Genomic DNA, 17015 nt, shown 5'->3' on the forward strand with positions numbered 1-17015 from the left:
TCATATAGTTTGTAAGATATCTCATATAGTCTATAAGATATCTTATATAGTTTATGATATATCTTATAAAGACAATTATATAAGATATCTGATAAACTATATAAGATATCTTATAAACTTTATAAGATATCTTATAAACTATATAATATATCTTATAAACTATATAAGATATCTTATAAACTATATAAGATATCTTATAAACTATATAAGATTTCTTATAAACTTTAGCAAAACGGCTTGCATATAAATTGCTTAAAAAAATAAGAGTTTTTGACTAAGAAGTCAACTTGGGATATCTTTGTCAATGAGACAGCAACCATTCAATGAAAGAGGTCAAAATTGTATTCAACCATTGACAAGCATTTTTAAATTATAGACCTATCAGTGGGTTTTTATTTCTCTACCGACAAAGTCGAAGGGGACTTTAGGTTTGCACTCCCTCAGTCTGTTTGTCTATGTCTGTCTGTATATCCATCAGTCAGTCCAGCAAATCAGTTTTCAAGTTTTGGTACGCCCGTCAAAATTTTGACCGGAAGTATTATTGTATACAAATGTCAGGCTTCCGTCTGTCCGGCGTAAACATGTCCCACCGTTACTTGAGAACAACTTATCCAAATTTCATGAAACTTAATATAGTTGTTTCTTATGATGGTCAAATGAACTGTATACTTTTTAGTGAAAATAAGATTAAAACATTTTCAGTTACTGGACTTTGTAATTAAAACAGGGGTGTGTGTTTTTTCACATGTTGCGCCGTATCACAAAAACGATTTATTATTATTGCTTTAAACTTTACACACTTCTTAGTTATATTAATCTAAAGATCTGTATGCATTTTGAATACCTGCCAACTGTCACTATTTGCGGATGATTTCCCCCATGGAGGCTCCCAAATTGAAATTTTGAAAGAGCAATTTTGTCCACAATTTTAAACAAAACAATTAATTTTACAATGACTTTAAGCTTATAAAATAGAAGAAGCCAAAAAAACAAAAAAAAAACAACATTAAAATGTATGTGAAGGCCCCCTTGAAGGTTTTTTTTATGACTATGACAGCCATCTTGCACACAAAACCCCCATGTGCATTTTGAAAAGTTGGCAGGTATGTTTTTGGTGATGATTCTTTATTTTATTTTGGAGTGATTGAATTTTTATTGAGCTTTTTTGTAAAAAACATAAAACATGTTGTGAGCAATTTTTTTTCTGTCTCTTATATAAACTTCCTATAGACGGGTTTATCCACGTCTTATCTCAGAAAACATGTGCGCTGCCATTAAGAGGTCATGTGGTGCCGCGGCCATAGCACTAGTGAATAATAACGCACGTGCAATCAATAATCTATATATACACATGTAGTCTATATAATTATTGGTCATTTATAACGTTTTTGTTTCACATATTTCATGTTTATATGACCATGGCAAGTAACGAAAAATATAGGAAAGGGGCTGGAAATTCTTGTGCTGTTAATGAATGTTCTAATAATGGTGGTAAATTAAATGATTGGAACGTTTCGTTTTTGTCGAGCCTAACTTGACATAGGGATAGTGATCCAGCGGCGGTGGCGGCGTTAGCTAACTTCTTCAAAGCTTTATATTTTAGAAGGTAGAAGACCTGAATGCTTCATACTTTGTATATAGATGTCTCTTGTTACGAAGTTTCCATCAGTCACATGTCCAATGTCCTTGACCTCATTTTCATGGTTCAGTGACTACTTGAAAAAAAAGTTAAAATTTTTTGTAATGTTAAATTCTCTCTTATTATAAGTAATAGGTAAACTATATTTGGTATGTGCGTACCTTGCAAGATCCTCATGGCTGTCAAACAGTTTTCACTTGACCTCGACCTCATTTCATGGATCAGTGAACAAGGTTAGGATCTGGTGGTCAAGTCCATATCTCAGATACTATACATGCTATAAGCAATCTATAGGTCTAATATCTTAGGTGTATGGAAGGACTGTAAGGTGTACATGTCCATCTGGCAAGTGTCATCTGACCTTGACCTCATTTTCATGGTTCAGTGTTATAGTTAATTTTTTGTGTTTTGGTCTGTTTTTCTTGTACTCTATGCAATAGGTCTTAAATATTTGTTGTATGGAATGATTGTAAGGTGTACAGGTCTACTAGGCAGGTGACTTCTAACCTTGACCTCATTTTCATGGTTCAGTGGTCAAAGTTAAGTTTTTGAGTTTTGGTCTTTTTTTCTAATACTGTATATGCAATAGGTCAATTATATTTGGTGTATGGAAATATTTTATGATCTTTATGTCAGTTGCGCAGGTTTTATTTGACCTTGACCTCATTTTCACTGTTTATTGCTCAGTGTAAAGTTTTTACAGTTTGGTCTGTTTTTCTTAAACTATAAGCAATCTAGGTCAACTATATTTGTTGTATGGAAGAATTGTTAGCTGTATATGTCTGCCTGGCATGGTTCATCTGACCTTGACCTTATTTTCATGGTTCATTGGTCAATGTTTAGTTTTCTTATAGTTACTGTTAAGTTTATTTGACAGCTGTAATAAAGCTTTATATTTAGGACTATCAACATAATATCAATGATTAGTAAAGAAGGCAAGACATTTCAGCATGTGAACTCTTGTGTGATTTACATGGACAAAATCACGAAGACTGTTCTTGTTTGGTTCCATTTAAACTACATGTTATGCCCGCTAATGAGACAAAACAATTACAATGGATTAAAGCTTTAAATAGAAAAACACTTCCAAAGCAAGTATTCATATGCTGGGATCACTTTCTAGACGGAGCTCTGACGGAACAAAATCCTTTCCCAAAATTAAATGTTGGGTATGAATGCCAGACCACCCCTAGTAGACTTAAACTATCGAGACAAGAACCAGAGAGTAGAAAAAGAAAACGTTTACTGGAAGAAAGCAGTAGTACTGAGACGTTTGTTAACATTAATCAGACTGAAGGACCTTCTAGTTCTGAACTGCTTCCAGAAGCTTTTTGTGATTTTAATCTGGTTAATCCACCTATGGCATCAGTTGGAACACACTATACAAAAAAAGAAGATGTGGTATGATTGCCAATGAGACAACTATCCACAAAAGAACTGTCGATTCTGATTATATGATTTCACAGGATCACATGTATTCAAATCCCTGGTTGGACACACAGAATGCCTTTACTCAAACGAAAACAGCGTTGACTGAAGAAAAGGGGGTTCAAGTTAAAATTGAAAGTAGCGCTATGACCGGAAAAATAAGTATAGTAACGGACAGTGATTCTTTGTTATATACTGGAGTAAGTAAAGAAGTGTTCTTTACGTTAGCAGAGGTTATGTCAGAAGTAAATACATTTAACTTTCAACTTGAAGTCGCCAACCAGTTACTACTAGTGTTGATAAAACTTAAACTAAACTTGATGTTTGATGACTTAACTTGTAGATTTGGAATGTCTAAAAGTTTAGCTAGTAAAATGTTTAAAGCTTGGATGGACTTGAGGGAAACAATACGAGCATGTTGTCCCAATTCTTTCCGAGAAAATTACCCTCGCACCACTGTAATAATAGACTGTGCCGCCCTTGCACCACTGTAATAATATACTGTGTCGAAATATTTATACAACGACCTACGAACTTGAAAACTAGAAGTGAAACTTTCAGTAATTACAAGTCGCACAATACCGCAAAATATTTAGTTGGAATATCACCACATGGACAAATCATGTTTATTTCCAAAGCTTTTGGTGGCAGAGCTTGTGACAAGTTTATCATGGAAAAGAGTGGACTTTTAAACTATTTATTGCCGGGAGACAAAGTAATGGCAGATCGTGGATTTACTATTGAAGATTTTCTTTTTCCTCGTCGTGTAAAATTAAACATTCCTGCATTTACAAAATGCAAACCCCAGCTTTCAAATGAAGATGTCACAACTACTAAACGTATTGCACATGTACGAATACACGTAGAGCGTGCTATTCGTAGACTGAAAAAGTTTTAAGTGGCACTGTACCAGTGTCATCTTTAAAGAATTTTTATGACATTCTTATTGTTTGTTCCACATTGGTAAATTTGAGATCAGATTTAATACCGGATGTCAATGTAGATACAGATTGAATATAATGACATAGTAAATTGTATTTTTCGTCCTACATTTTTTTTTATTACATTTTAATTCAACCTTCAGATTGTTTTATTTTAATTAATTGATTTCCACAATTGACTTGATTGAAAGAATTCAGGAGGTGTGATATATATCAATGAGACTGTAACCCAACAATAAAAGTTGGACGAAAGCATCAAAAACTCTTCAAATGAAAAGTGGACTAAATCTCCTGTCTTGGATGTCATTAAATGTAATTGTGTATAAACTAGCTTGGAGAGGATAATTCCTGGTCTTCTTCTTATTATTGTTGTTATGAACAATGTAAAAGATAGTTGTAAATTAAATTATATATATGTACTGGTAATCATAGACCTGCTCATTACTTTTTATTATTAAATTGTATCGAATTATAAGCATCTGGACTTATCAAATGTGTTATCTCATTAATATGAGATAATTATCAAATTTAAGAATTGTTTTTTCAGACTAGTGTACATGTTTATACTCCATGTAATTATATATAACCATGGAAGTATTATATTGACAATATAATTCTTCCATGATAAAACTAAACATTAAATTCAAAATGCTATTCATTAAGTGTGTGATTTTGCATGCACTTTTACTAAACATGCTAAACGATGACCTAAATTAAGTGATAGTGTTTAACGTCCAGTGGTTAATATTACATGAATATTGCGATGAGATTGAATATGTTACTGTGATACATTCCTTGTACTAACCAGTTGAGCTAAATCAGTTGTTGTTATTGGTTCATGTCTGTCATATTTGGTTTTTGTAGATTCTTTTGTGATAAATAAGGCTGTTTGTTTTCTCAATTGAATATAAATGTTTGGGTCTTTCATTTATTATGGGTCTTTCTCATTGTTGACAGTGGATATTTGTCTCATTGGCAATCATACCATATCTTCTTATTTTTATATTAATATATATGAAACTTAGTACACATGTTCCCTATGATATGATCTTTCTAATTTTAAGAGTTTTGACCCCAATTTCACGGTCCACTGAACATAGAAAATGCGTCTGTCCCACTGCAGGTTAAAGTTTTTGGTCAAGGTACTTTTTGATGAAGTTGAAGTCCAATCAACTTGAAACTTCGTACATATGTTCCCTATGATATGATCTTTCTAATTTTAAGAGTTTTGACCCCAATTTCCAGGTCCACTGAACATAGAAAATTATAGTGCGAGTGGGGCATCCATGTACTATGGACACATTCTTGTTTATGTGTGTCTTAATGCTGGTAAATAAAACTTTTGAAATTCTTAGGTCTGGGAAAGTGCAATAGATGTTCTGGTGTTCGATGGAAAGAGTCACACCCTGTTTGTAGAATACATTTGTACCTCATTTAGGTATGTGATCAGATCTTCAAGATTTTTAGTTCAGTTGATTAACCTCAAATAGTACAGAAAAGTTGAGATAAATGACTGTTTCAATGCTATTATATATTATCTGAATGAAATAAGAAGATGAAAATATTAGGTCAGTATTTTACCACCCATAGACAATAACACAAATACCTCAATTAAAACTCAACAGTATATATTGAATATAACTTTTCTTTTCTATTTTTAGGCTATAATGGAGTATTGGAATAAGGTAAGATTTACTTAATAGTCTCCTTGTCATTTGTAGTTTTGTTCCCCATTAGTGTACAATTAGATAAAAACTAGTAGAATTCTAAGTGAACTACCAAACTACTCATTCCAAAAACAAAAAAATATACAACTGCGACAAAGCAAGGTGCACTCAAAAACATTTATACTCATTAAACGGGTGACACAAACAGCATTTGAATCAGTATTCAGTAACTGAAGAAAACAAACAAAAATGCAGTTTAAGAAATTTAGCGATTATTTTTCAAGTATGAATGTACATGATGTTTGAGGGTGTGGACAGCTTTTGCAGGAGGTGGGAGGTGGGGGCAGGAGTTTGGAGAGAAAAAAAGATCCTGGTGGGAGATAGTGTATTATTTATGTAGTACCTTCAGAATCCTTGTTAACAATGTCAAATATGTAACTGTAAGTAGGTCTGTAGAGTTATTTGAAAAAAATATTAGGACAATTTTTCAAAATAAAAAAATAAAAATAAATGTTATCTCCCCTTGCCATTGTTAAGTTCATGTGAGTTGAATAAGACCAATCTATTTGATGGTATAAAGAGCCGACTGATACAACACACATTTTGTCTTGTTAGGTTACAGTCTCATTGCTTTATTATATCCCACATCTACATTTATTCAGTTTGCATACATTTATATATGTATCTCTTTAAGTAAGTTAATAGAGAGATTTCTACTAGCTGATATGAAAAAGGATGAGAAAGTACCTAGGGGCAATAAAAGGACTAAGTGTATTACATGTCTTTAAAAGGACAAAGGTCAAAGTCCAGAAAATACTACAAGAAAGAAAATTCAAGGATATGCCAAATCTAGTCCATGATTCTATAAAACAATAATTTTTTGAAGGTTAACAATTTTTGTCAAGCCTGTCACAGAAAGCTCGACATAGGGATAGTGATCCGACGGCGGCTAACGTCTTAAAAGCTTCATATTTTAGAAGGTTGAAGACCTGGATGCTTCATACTTTGTTACAGATGCCTCATGTTATGAAGTTTCCGTCAGTCACATGTCCAATGTCCTTGACCTCATTTCCATGGTTCAGTGACTACTTGAAAAAAATATTTTGTGTAATGTTAAATTCTCTCTTATTATAAGTAATGGGATTACTATATTTGGTATGTGTGTACCTTACAAGGTCTTCATGCCCGTTAGACAGTTTTCACTTGACCTTGACCTCATTTCATGAATCAGTGAACAAGGTTAAGTTTTGGTGGTCAGGTCCATATCTCAGATACTATAAGCAATAGATCTAGTATATATTCAGTGTATGGAAGGACTGTAAAGTGTACATGTCCAACTGGCAGGTGTCATCTGACCTTGAACTCATTTTCATGGTTCAGTGGTTACAGTAAGGTTTTTATATGACCGCAAAATTTGAAAAAAAATTCGTCGTATATTGCTATCACGTTGGCGTCGTCGTCTGCGTCGTCGTCGTCCGAATACTTTTAGTTTTCGCACTCTAACTTGAGTAAAAGTGAATAGAAATCCATGAAATTTTAACACAAGGTTTATGACCACAAAAGGAAGGTTGGTATTGATTTTGGGAGTTTTGGTCCCAACATTTTAGGAATTAGGGGCCAAAAAGGGCCCAAATAAGCATTTTCTTGGTTTTCGCACTATAACTTTAGTTTAAGTTAATAGAAATCTATGAAATTTTGACACAAGGTTTATGACCACAAAAGAAAGGTTGGGATTGATTTTGGGAGTTTCGGTTTCAACAGTTTAGGAATAAGGGGCCAAAAAAGGGCCCAAATAAGCATTATTCTTGGTTTTCGCACAATAACTTTAGTTTAAGTAAATAGAAATCAATGAAATTTAAACACAATGTTTATGACCACAAAAGGAAGGTTGGTATTGATTTTGGGAGTTTTGGTCCCAACAGAATAAGGGGCCCAAAGGGTCCAAAATTAAACTTCGTTTGATTTCATCAAAATTGAATAATTGGGGTTCTTTGATATGCCGAATCTAACTGTGTATGTAGATTCTTAACTTTTGGTCCCGTTCTCAAATTGGTCAACATTAAGGTCCAAAGGGTCCAAAATTAAACTTAGTTTGATTTTGACAAAAAATGAATCGGTTGGGTTCTTTGATATGCTGAATCTATCAATGTACTTAGATTCTTGATTTTTGGCCCAGTTTTCAAGTTGGTCTAAATCGGGGTCCAAAATTAAACTTTGTTTGATTTCATCAAAAATTGAATAAATGGGGTTCTTTGATATGCCAAATCTAACTGTGTATGTAGATTCTTCATTGTTGGTCCTGTTTTCAAATTGGTCTACATTAAAGTGTAAAGGGTCTAAAATTAAAATTAGTTTGATTTTAACAAAAATTGAAATCTTGGGGTTCTTTGATATGCTGAATCCAAACATGTACTTAGATTTTTGATTATGGGCCCAGTTTTCAAGTTGGTCCAAATCAGGATCTAAAATTATTATATTAAGTATTGTACAATAGCAAGTCTTTTCAATTGCACAGTATTGCGCAATGGCAAGAAATATCTAATTGCACAATATTGTGAAATAGCAAATTTTTGTTTAATTAGAGTTATCTTTCTTTGTCCAGAATAGTAAGCAAGAAATATCTAATTGCACAATATTTTGCAATAGCAAGATTTTTTTTTAATTGGAGTTATCTTTCTTTGTCCAGAATCAACTTAAATCTTTGTTATATACAATATACAATGTATATTCACTTTTTACTGCCAACTGATAAATTAAAATAATCTTTACCATTCAGTGATAACAAGCAGTTGTTTTACATCTTAATATTTTATGATGTATTTAAATGAGTAGTTATTGTTGCAAACTTCATTAGAAATTCTAATTGAGATTAGTTTTGGAATAAGGGAAAGGGGGATGTGATTAAAAAAATTGGGTTCAATTTTTCTCATTTGAAATAAAAAGAAAATTTCTTCAAACATTTTTTTGAGAGGATTAATATTCAACAGCATAGTGAATTGCTCTAAGAGAAAACAAAAATTTTAAGTTTATTAGAACACATTCATTCTGTGTCAGAAACCTATGCTGTGTTAACTATTTAATCACAATCCAAATTTAGAGCTGAATCCAGCTTGAATGTTGTGTCCATACTTGCCCAAACCGTTTAGGGTTCAACCTCTGCGGTCGTATAAAGCTACGCCCTGCGGAGCATCTGGTTGTGTTTTGGTCTGTTTTTCTTATACTGTATGCAATAGGTCTACCATATTTGGTGTATGGAATGATTGTAAGGTGTACATGTCTAGCTGGCATGTGTCATCTGACCGTGACCTCATTTTCATGGTTCAGTGGTCAAAGTTCAGTTTTTGAGTTTTGGTCTTTTTATTTAATACATTATGCAAACTGTCAACTATATTTGCTGTATGGAAATATTTTATGATGTATATGTCAATCGCACAGTTTTTATTCGACCTTGACCTCAGTTTCACGGTTCATTGCTCAGTGTTAAGTTTTTGTGTTTTGGTCTGGTTTTCTTACACTATTACCAATAGGTCAACTATATCTGTTGTTTGGAAGAATTGTTAGCTGTACATGCCTTGACCTCATTTCATGGTTCATTGGTCAATGTTTAGTTTTCTTGGTTAATGTTAAGTTTATGTGACAGTTGTGATAAAGCTTTTTATTTAGGACTATCAACATAATATCAATGATTAGTAAAGAAGGCAAGACATTTCAGTGTGTGCACTCTTGGTGTTTTTCTTGATAATATAAAATGCAAATTCCCAACAATTATATGATATTAAAATAATTCCTCTCTGTCTGTTTTTTGACAGAAACTTACTACAGCTGCTGGGAATAGAGATATAGAAGCCTTAAAATTATGTCTACAGAATGGTGCAGACATTGATTATCAAGATTAAATGTAATTTCTATGTTATACTTACAGAAACTAACTACAGCTGCTAGGGATGGAGATATAGAAGCCTTAAAATTAAGCCTACAGAATGGTGCAGTCATTGATTATCAAGATGTAAGTAAAATAGTCACATTCAAAACTACCTTATTTTAATAATTCATAGAAAAATCATTTGAAGATACAGCCTTTTATGGTACATGTACAAAAAAGACACAAAATTACATGTTACTTAAAATTAAAGCACAGTGAAACAGTGAAAACTATCAAAAACTTCAAAATGTTGAATATTGTACATAAACACACGACAACAATTTACTTTAGAACTATAATAACAGAAGTATAAAAAATATAAAAACAAGTTGCTTCAGAACATAGCAGATTGTACATAAGCAGTATAAAACAAACAAAGTTCTAAAAATTACTTCAGAACAGAACAAATTGTACACAAGCAGTATTAAACACACAACTACAAATTACTTCAGAGCATAACAGATTGTACATTAGCATAATAAAACACACAACTACGAGTTACTACAGAACATAGCAGATTGTACATTAGCGGTATAAAACACGTAACAAGTTACTTCAGAACATAACAGATTGTACATAAGCAGTATAAAACACTCAACCACAGGTTACTTCAGAACATAACAGATTGTACATCTGCAGTATAAAATCAGAACATAACAGATTGTACACAATCAGCAGTATAAAACACACAATTGCAAGTTACTTCAGAACATAACAGATTATACACAAGCAGTATAAAACATACAAATACAAGTTACTTCAGAACATAACAGATTGTACACAAGCAGTATAAAACATACAAATACAAGATACTTCAGAACATAACATTGTACACAAGCAGTATAAAACATAAAACTACATGTTACTTCAGAACATAACAGATTATACACAAGCAGTATAAAACACATAACTACAAGTTTCTTCAGAACATAACAGATTGTACATCAGCAGTATAAAATATACAACTGCAAGTTACCTTAGAACATAACAGATTGTACACAAGCAGTATAAAACACATAACAACAAGTTATTTCAGAACATAACAGATTGTACACCAGCAGTATAAAACACACAACTACATGTTACTCCAGAACATAACAGATTGTACATTAGCAGTATAAAACACATAACTACAAGTTACTTCTGAAATAATATAATAATATTTATCGCTATTTTGTGCATTTTTCCTTTGATATTTTTTTGTGATAATTTTCATATCATGCTACACGCTTGAGATGGAAAAGTATTGCTAGAAACTAAGGAGCCACGTGGCGTTGCTAATGAAATTGACATGAAATTGACAACATCGTCATAGGTAAAATAGCGATAAACAGATTATCATTGGTCATCTCAACTCGATTGCTTTTCTCGCTTTCGCCTAACTGGCTCAAGCGAGAAAATTAATCTCGTTGAGATAACCAACGATAATCTATAAATCTGTATGGAAACTGATATTTATATCATTATACTGAATTCGATATTAAATCAAAATCTGTTTTTTATTTAACAGTTTTAATGAGAGAAAAAAATGCATAAAGGTATTTTTTTTCTCTCATTAATTGTTTTTGTTTGTTTTGAATTATAGTTGATAAAGTTCTTCACAAGACCATTTTTTACACCAAGGTTTAACAGCGGAAGTAAAACAAATATCACACATGTATGTTATTGCTTCACTTTGACCACATTCCTTAATATATACAAAATTATATTGTTAATTAGACAAAAATCATAGAAAGTGGGGTCTCATTTTGTTTGTCTCCTTGTACTAAATCAGGAAATGTAACTATTTTTCATATTTCTTTGAAAAAGTTACTTTTTAAAAAAATTGATCATTATTCTGAATCATGTTAATCAGACATATTTAATCATTATATCAACAAATACTTGTTAGGATTATATAAAGTGAGATGTCATTTTACTCAGAGAATTGTAATGAATCCATTGATATAAATATTTTATTCATTTCTTTAAAAAAAAACAAAAAAAAATTAAAATGACTGTTCTGATGGAAGTTTTGACATCTCACTAAAAAAACGGTTGTTTATTTGTTGTTTATTATACTGAATCTACACTAATTCATGTTGTTAATAAGACAGTTTTAATGAACAAATATTTGTAAGAATCATATAAAGTGGGATCTCATTTCACTTGTTTTGTTCTACTGAATCCATTGATATAATTATTTCACACATTTCTTGAAAAAAAAAAAATTTTAAGGTATCAGATTTAATGGAAGTTTTGACATTTCACAACAAAACAAGTTTATTTATTGTTTATATACAATATAAATACAAGTGTGACTGGTCATTTTATTCAGTTTTAACCACTGATTGATGTGATATATATTTTGTTTATATTTATTACACAACATTGTCCAGTTTATCAGACAAGTTTTGATGTCAGTTGTATTATTCCAGGAGAGAGGAGACACAGCATTAATGTGGGCTGTCATGAGAGGACACCTGGAGATCTGTAGATTCCTCATTGATAGAGGATGTAAGATCGACATCACAAATGTATGTTATCTACTTAGTCTGATCACATTACTATTAATCTACACTAAATCATGTTGTTAATTAGACAGGTTTAATGAACAAATATGTGTAATAATTATATAAAGTTGGGTCTCATTTTACTCGTATTATTGTTCTGAATTAGAAAAAAATTACTCCTTTTCATGTTTCTTAAAAAAATAGTTTATTAAAATGAACAATTATACTGAATCTACACTAATTCCTGTTGTTAATTAGACAGGTTTAATGAACAAATATGTGTAAGAATCATATAAAGTGGGGTCTCATTTTACTTGTTTTGTTCTACTGAATCCATTGATATAATTTTTTCACACATTTCTTGAAAAGAATATTTTTTTAAGATATCAGGTTTAATGGAAGTTTTGACATTTCACAACAAAACATGTTTATTTATTGTTTATGTACAATATAAATACAAGTGTGACTGGTCATTTTATTCAGTTTTGACCACTGATTCATGTGATATATATTTTGTTTATATTTATTACACAACATTGTCCAGTTTATCAGACAAGTTTTGATGTCAGTTGTATTATTCCAGAGAGATGGACAGACAGCATTAATGATTGCTGCCAGGGAAGGACACCTGGAGATCTGTAGACTCCTCATTGATACAGGATGTAAGATCGACATCACAGATGTATGTTATCTTCTTAGTCTGATCACATTACTATTAATCTACACTAAATCATGTTGTTAATTAGACAGGTTTAATGAACAAATATGTGTAAGAATCATATAAAGTGGGGTCTCATTTTACTTGTTTTGGTCTACTGAATCCATTGATATAATTATTTTACACATTTCTTGAAAAAAATATTTTTTTAAGATATCAGGTTTAATGGAAGTTTTGACATTTCACAACAAAACATGTTTATTTAATGTTTATGTACAATATAAATACAAGTGTGACTGGTCATTTTATTCAGTTTTGACCACTGATTCATGTGATATATATTTAGTTTATATTTATTACAAATACAAATATTTTATTGGCACAAACACAATTACAATAATTGGCAAAGGCCCATATTACAGTGCATTACAACAATGAATACAGCATACATTTACTAGTATTTAAATATGTTATAATTAAGAAGCTAAAATCTCGTTTCTATACATCAGACATTTATGTATATAAGAACTAGTCGCTTTCAGGACTTTTAAAGAATTACTATTAATACAACTATTAATATTTAGCTGATTTTCACTACAACATGTAGGAAGTATATTTAATATCTTATTTTTAAAGTTAAATCTATAGTTTGAAAAAAATTCACATTTCAGTAAAAAGTGATTTTCATCTTCTACCTCACCTGATTTACATACATTACAAACTCGTTCGTCGGTGGCTAAACCTAGATATCGCCCCTTTTCAAAAGCAAGATTGTGTGCACTCAATCTAATTTTACACAGAGATGACCTTTCTAATCTATTACTTAGAACATCAACATAAGAACTACGCTGCTTTGAATTATGAAATTGTTGGTAAAATTTTAGTTTTGATGAATCATGAATTTTTGATGATTGATCCTGTGTGCACTGATCAATCACTCGTTGTTTAATACTTGGTAGATATTGTTTAATAGAAAAGTTTCCCCCAGCTAGGTTTGAAAATCCTAGATTGTTAAAAATAGAATAAAGTTTCTTTGTCCAGGGGTTATTTTTTTCAGTTGCCAGAAAAACTTTGGATATAAGTGCGTTTTCAGACCTTAAAATATGATCATAAAACTTAATACAAGAAAATGATATTTTTGAGCATAACGGTAGCCTGCAAAGTTCAGCTCTACAAGCAGCATTATTTGCTTTACAATGAACACCTAGAATTTCTTTTATGAATTTCATATGGAATTTTTCCAAAATGGAATTGTCTCCCGAATTATCAAAAACACCCCAAATCTCACTACAATACAGCAATATGGGGCTTACTAATGAATCAAATAATTTTTCTAAATGTTTACAAGGATTATCCAATCCAATTGTTTTTTTAATCTTAAAACATGCTTTCCTAGCTTTTTCCATTAGTAAGGATACAGCTAAGTTAAAGTTGCTATTACACTTTAACATTATTCCCAAGTAGCAATATTTGGAGACAGTTTGTATGACATTATCATTATAAAAAAACTCATTTAGATATGTTTTACCATTAGAGTTAAAAACTAAAACCTTTGATTTTTGAACATTAACCTGTAGCTTCCAATCTGAGCAATATGTACTAAGAGTATTGAGACTGGCTTGCAAACCAGTTTTGCTTTCTGATAGTAATACAATATCATCAGCATATAATAAACAATTTACAGACAAATCACCAACTCTAACTGGTTCACAGCTACCATTGAATAAATCTTTTACAACATCATCGATAAAAATATTAAAAAGTGTGGGGCTTAAAACATCCCCTTGTTTAACACCTCGCTCTGAAGTGAATGCAGTACTAAGACCATTTGAACATTTAATTCTAGTGGTAGTATTTTCATACATTGCAGAAATTTTTTTAAAAAGCTTTTTAGGTAAACCTGATTTTAAAAGTTTATAAAATAAGCCTACTCTCCATATGGTATCAAAGGCTTTACGTAGGTCTATGAAAGCAGCAAATACTTTCTTCTTTTTACTTTTATAGTGATCAATAATGGTTTTTAAAGAAAATATGTGATCAGCAGTTCTACAATTTTGTTTAAATCCTATTTGATATTGACTGATGAGAGATATGTTATTAACAAATTTCAGTAATCTTGAATGAATGACTCTATTAAAAAGTTTTCCCAAGTTAGAAGTGATAGAAATACCCCTATAATTGCTAGGGTCCATTTTGCTTCCAGATTTGTGTAAAAGGACTAGGAAACTATCATTCCATTTAGATGGGAACTAGCCAATATTTAGAATAAAATTAAACAGCTTTGTGAGAGGATTTAATATAGCCTGACCTCCATATTTAAGCATTTCATTTGATACCAAATCCATTGCAGTACTTTTCCCATTTTTAAGAGCTTTGATAGCCTTAATTATTTCATCTGTAGTGATATCTACGTCTAAAATGTTATTAGATGGATCATTATCTATATTATCTTTTAATTGCTGGAAATGTTCCATTATGGTTTTATGGAAACTACTACAGTTATCATCACTTTTGTTTAACTTTTTAAAGAATTGAACAAAATTGTCATGAGGTATGTCCTGAAAGGAGTCAGCATTGTCATGCATTTTATCCAACTTATTTAACATTGCCCAAAATGATTTTGGATTCTTTTCAATATTATCATTTATATCCTTACAAATTTTTTGTTTATACATTGTTTGTTCATGTTTACAAAGTCTTCTGAATTTTGATCTATATGTATAAAATAATTTCCTATATTGTCCATTGAGTGGATTAACTAGTTTCTCATAGCTTTTAACTGTATTTCTTAAGTCAGTACAGGAATGTGAAAACCATGGTTTCCTGTTTGATTTTTTCATTTTTTGTAAGGGCTTTTTATTTATGAATTTAGCTGATTGTTTAGCACAGTCTAGTAAAATTGAATTAAATGACTCGGTAATCGAGTCACTGTCATTAAAGCTTTTGGCTATAAAATTTGCCAATTTATTTTTAAACATTTGACTTTGTATATTTTCTGTGTATGAAGCAATTGCTTCATCAGTCCAAAGAAATTTACCCGGCAAAGAGTCTAGTTGGTGTGAATCACACGGCACTGATAAAAAATTAGCAAACATTGCACAACTAATTGGGCGATGGTTAGAAAGGGAAGTAAAATCATGAACTACAAAGTATCCTATTGAATCAATCAATTCTTCTGAGATAAGTGTGTAATCTACAACACTACTACCATTGTATGTTATACAAGTTGGTTGACCATTTAAATCGCCAATTGTTCGGCCATTTAAAATTCTGATTTTGGCTTCTTTGCACATATTTAATAATAATTTGCCACTATTGTTAGTGTGTTTGTGGTCAAGATTATTCCTTGACAATACCCTATCAGGATGATATTCTGAATCATCTTAAGTACAAGTTCATTTACATTATCAAATTCAATAAAATCAAGTTGGGTGTTTGTATATGCATTAAAATCACCTTGTATTATGATGTCACCCATACTACTATATTTTTCTACATCACTGAGCAGAATAGAGTAAATTGATTCTATATCATTATTTTTATTATTATAACTTGAATACTCAGGAGATATATAAACTACAGCTACAAAAACATCTCTACTAATACTAAAAAACATATGATCTAGTTTTATCCAGAGTATATCGGGATGACTGTTTGTCAAAGATTTCAACCCTTTGGAAATTGAACTTTTTATTGTCTATTGATGTTGAAACTTTTGCTTAGTTTACATGTATTAGTTTGCGATTACGTCAGTTTATTGGTAACCACTATTGGTAGGTCAATGATATTTGGTATGCAGTTGTAAAAACATCGGCAAATTTTATTTTCATGAAGATTATTTGGCCCCGCCCCCTCAGTCATGGTCTATTGACTTGAAACTTTTGCTTAGTTTACAGGTATAAGTTTGTTATTAGGTCAGTTCAAGGGGAACCATTAGTGGTAGACTAATGTTAATTGGTATGCAGTTTTATAAGGAGTAGCACATCTCATTTCCATGGAGAATATTTGGCCCTGCTCTTCAGTCATGGTCTCTTGACTTTAATGCTTTTGCTTAGTTCACGTGTGTTAGTTTGTGATTAGATCAGTTTAAGATGAACCACTAATGTTAAGTCAATGATATGCATAAGTATTGGCATTTGCAAGTCTCGTTTCCTTGGAGATTATATAGTATCACCCCCTCATCATGGTTCATTGACTTGTTTGTGTTTAGGTTTGTTTAAAGGGAACACCTTATGATAAGTCTATGGTATAGAGCCTTGGTGTAGTGG

The 17015-nt window shown here is 31.4% G+C and overlaps 1 protein-coding gene across 1 annotated transcript; it reads left to right on the top strand.

The window, feature by feature from the left end:
* The first annotated feature begins 2665 nt into the window (after positions 1-2665).
* On the top strand, positions 2666-13205 carry LOC134684318 (KN motif and ankyrin repeat domain-containing protein 2-like). The gene is made up of 6 exons (XM_063543605.1): positions 2666-3040; positions 5670-5693; positions 9598-9681; positions 12015-12113; positions 12673-12771; positions 13170-13205. The coding sequence occupies exons 1-6, from the start codon at positions 2666-2668 to the stop codon at positions 13203-13205; spliced, it is 717 nt and encodes a 238-aa protein (XP_063399675.1).
* The last annotated feature ends 3810 nt before the right edge of the window (positions 13206-17015 follow it).

The sequence above is a fragment of the Mytilus trossulus genome, chromosome 9 (assembly GCF_036588685.1).
Source record: "Mytilus trossulus isolate FHL-02 chromosome 9, PNRI_Mtr1.1.1.hap1, whole genome shotgun sequence".
NCBI classification, from domain to species: Eukaryota; Metazoa; Mollusca; class Bivalvia; order Mytilida; family Mytilidae; genus Mytilus; species Mytilus trossulus.

Excerpts from the sequence above, each read along its gene's own strand:
- LOC134684318 (XM_063543605.1), top strand. The coding sequence starts at position 2,666 with ATGCCCGCTAATGAGACAAAACAATTACAATGGATTAAAGCTTTAAAT. Across the intron at positions 5,694-9,597 it reads TAATGGAGTATTGGAATAAG|AAACTAACTACAGCTGCTAG; the intron begins GTAAGATTTACT and ends TTATACTTACAG. Across the intron at positions 9,682-12,014 it reads CAGTCATTGATTATCAAGAT|GAGAGAGGAGACACAGCATT; the intron begins GTAAGTAAAATA and ends GTATTATTCCAG.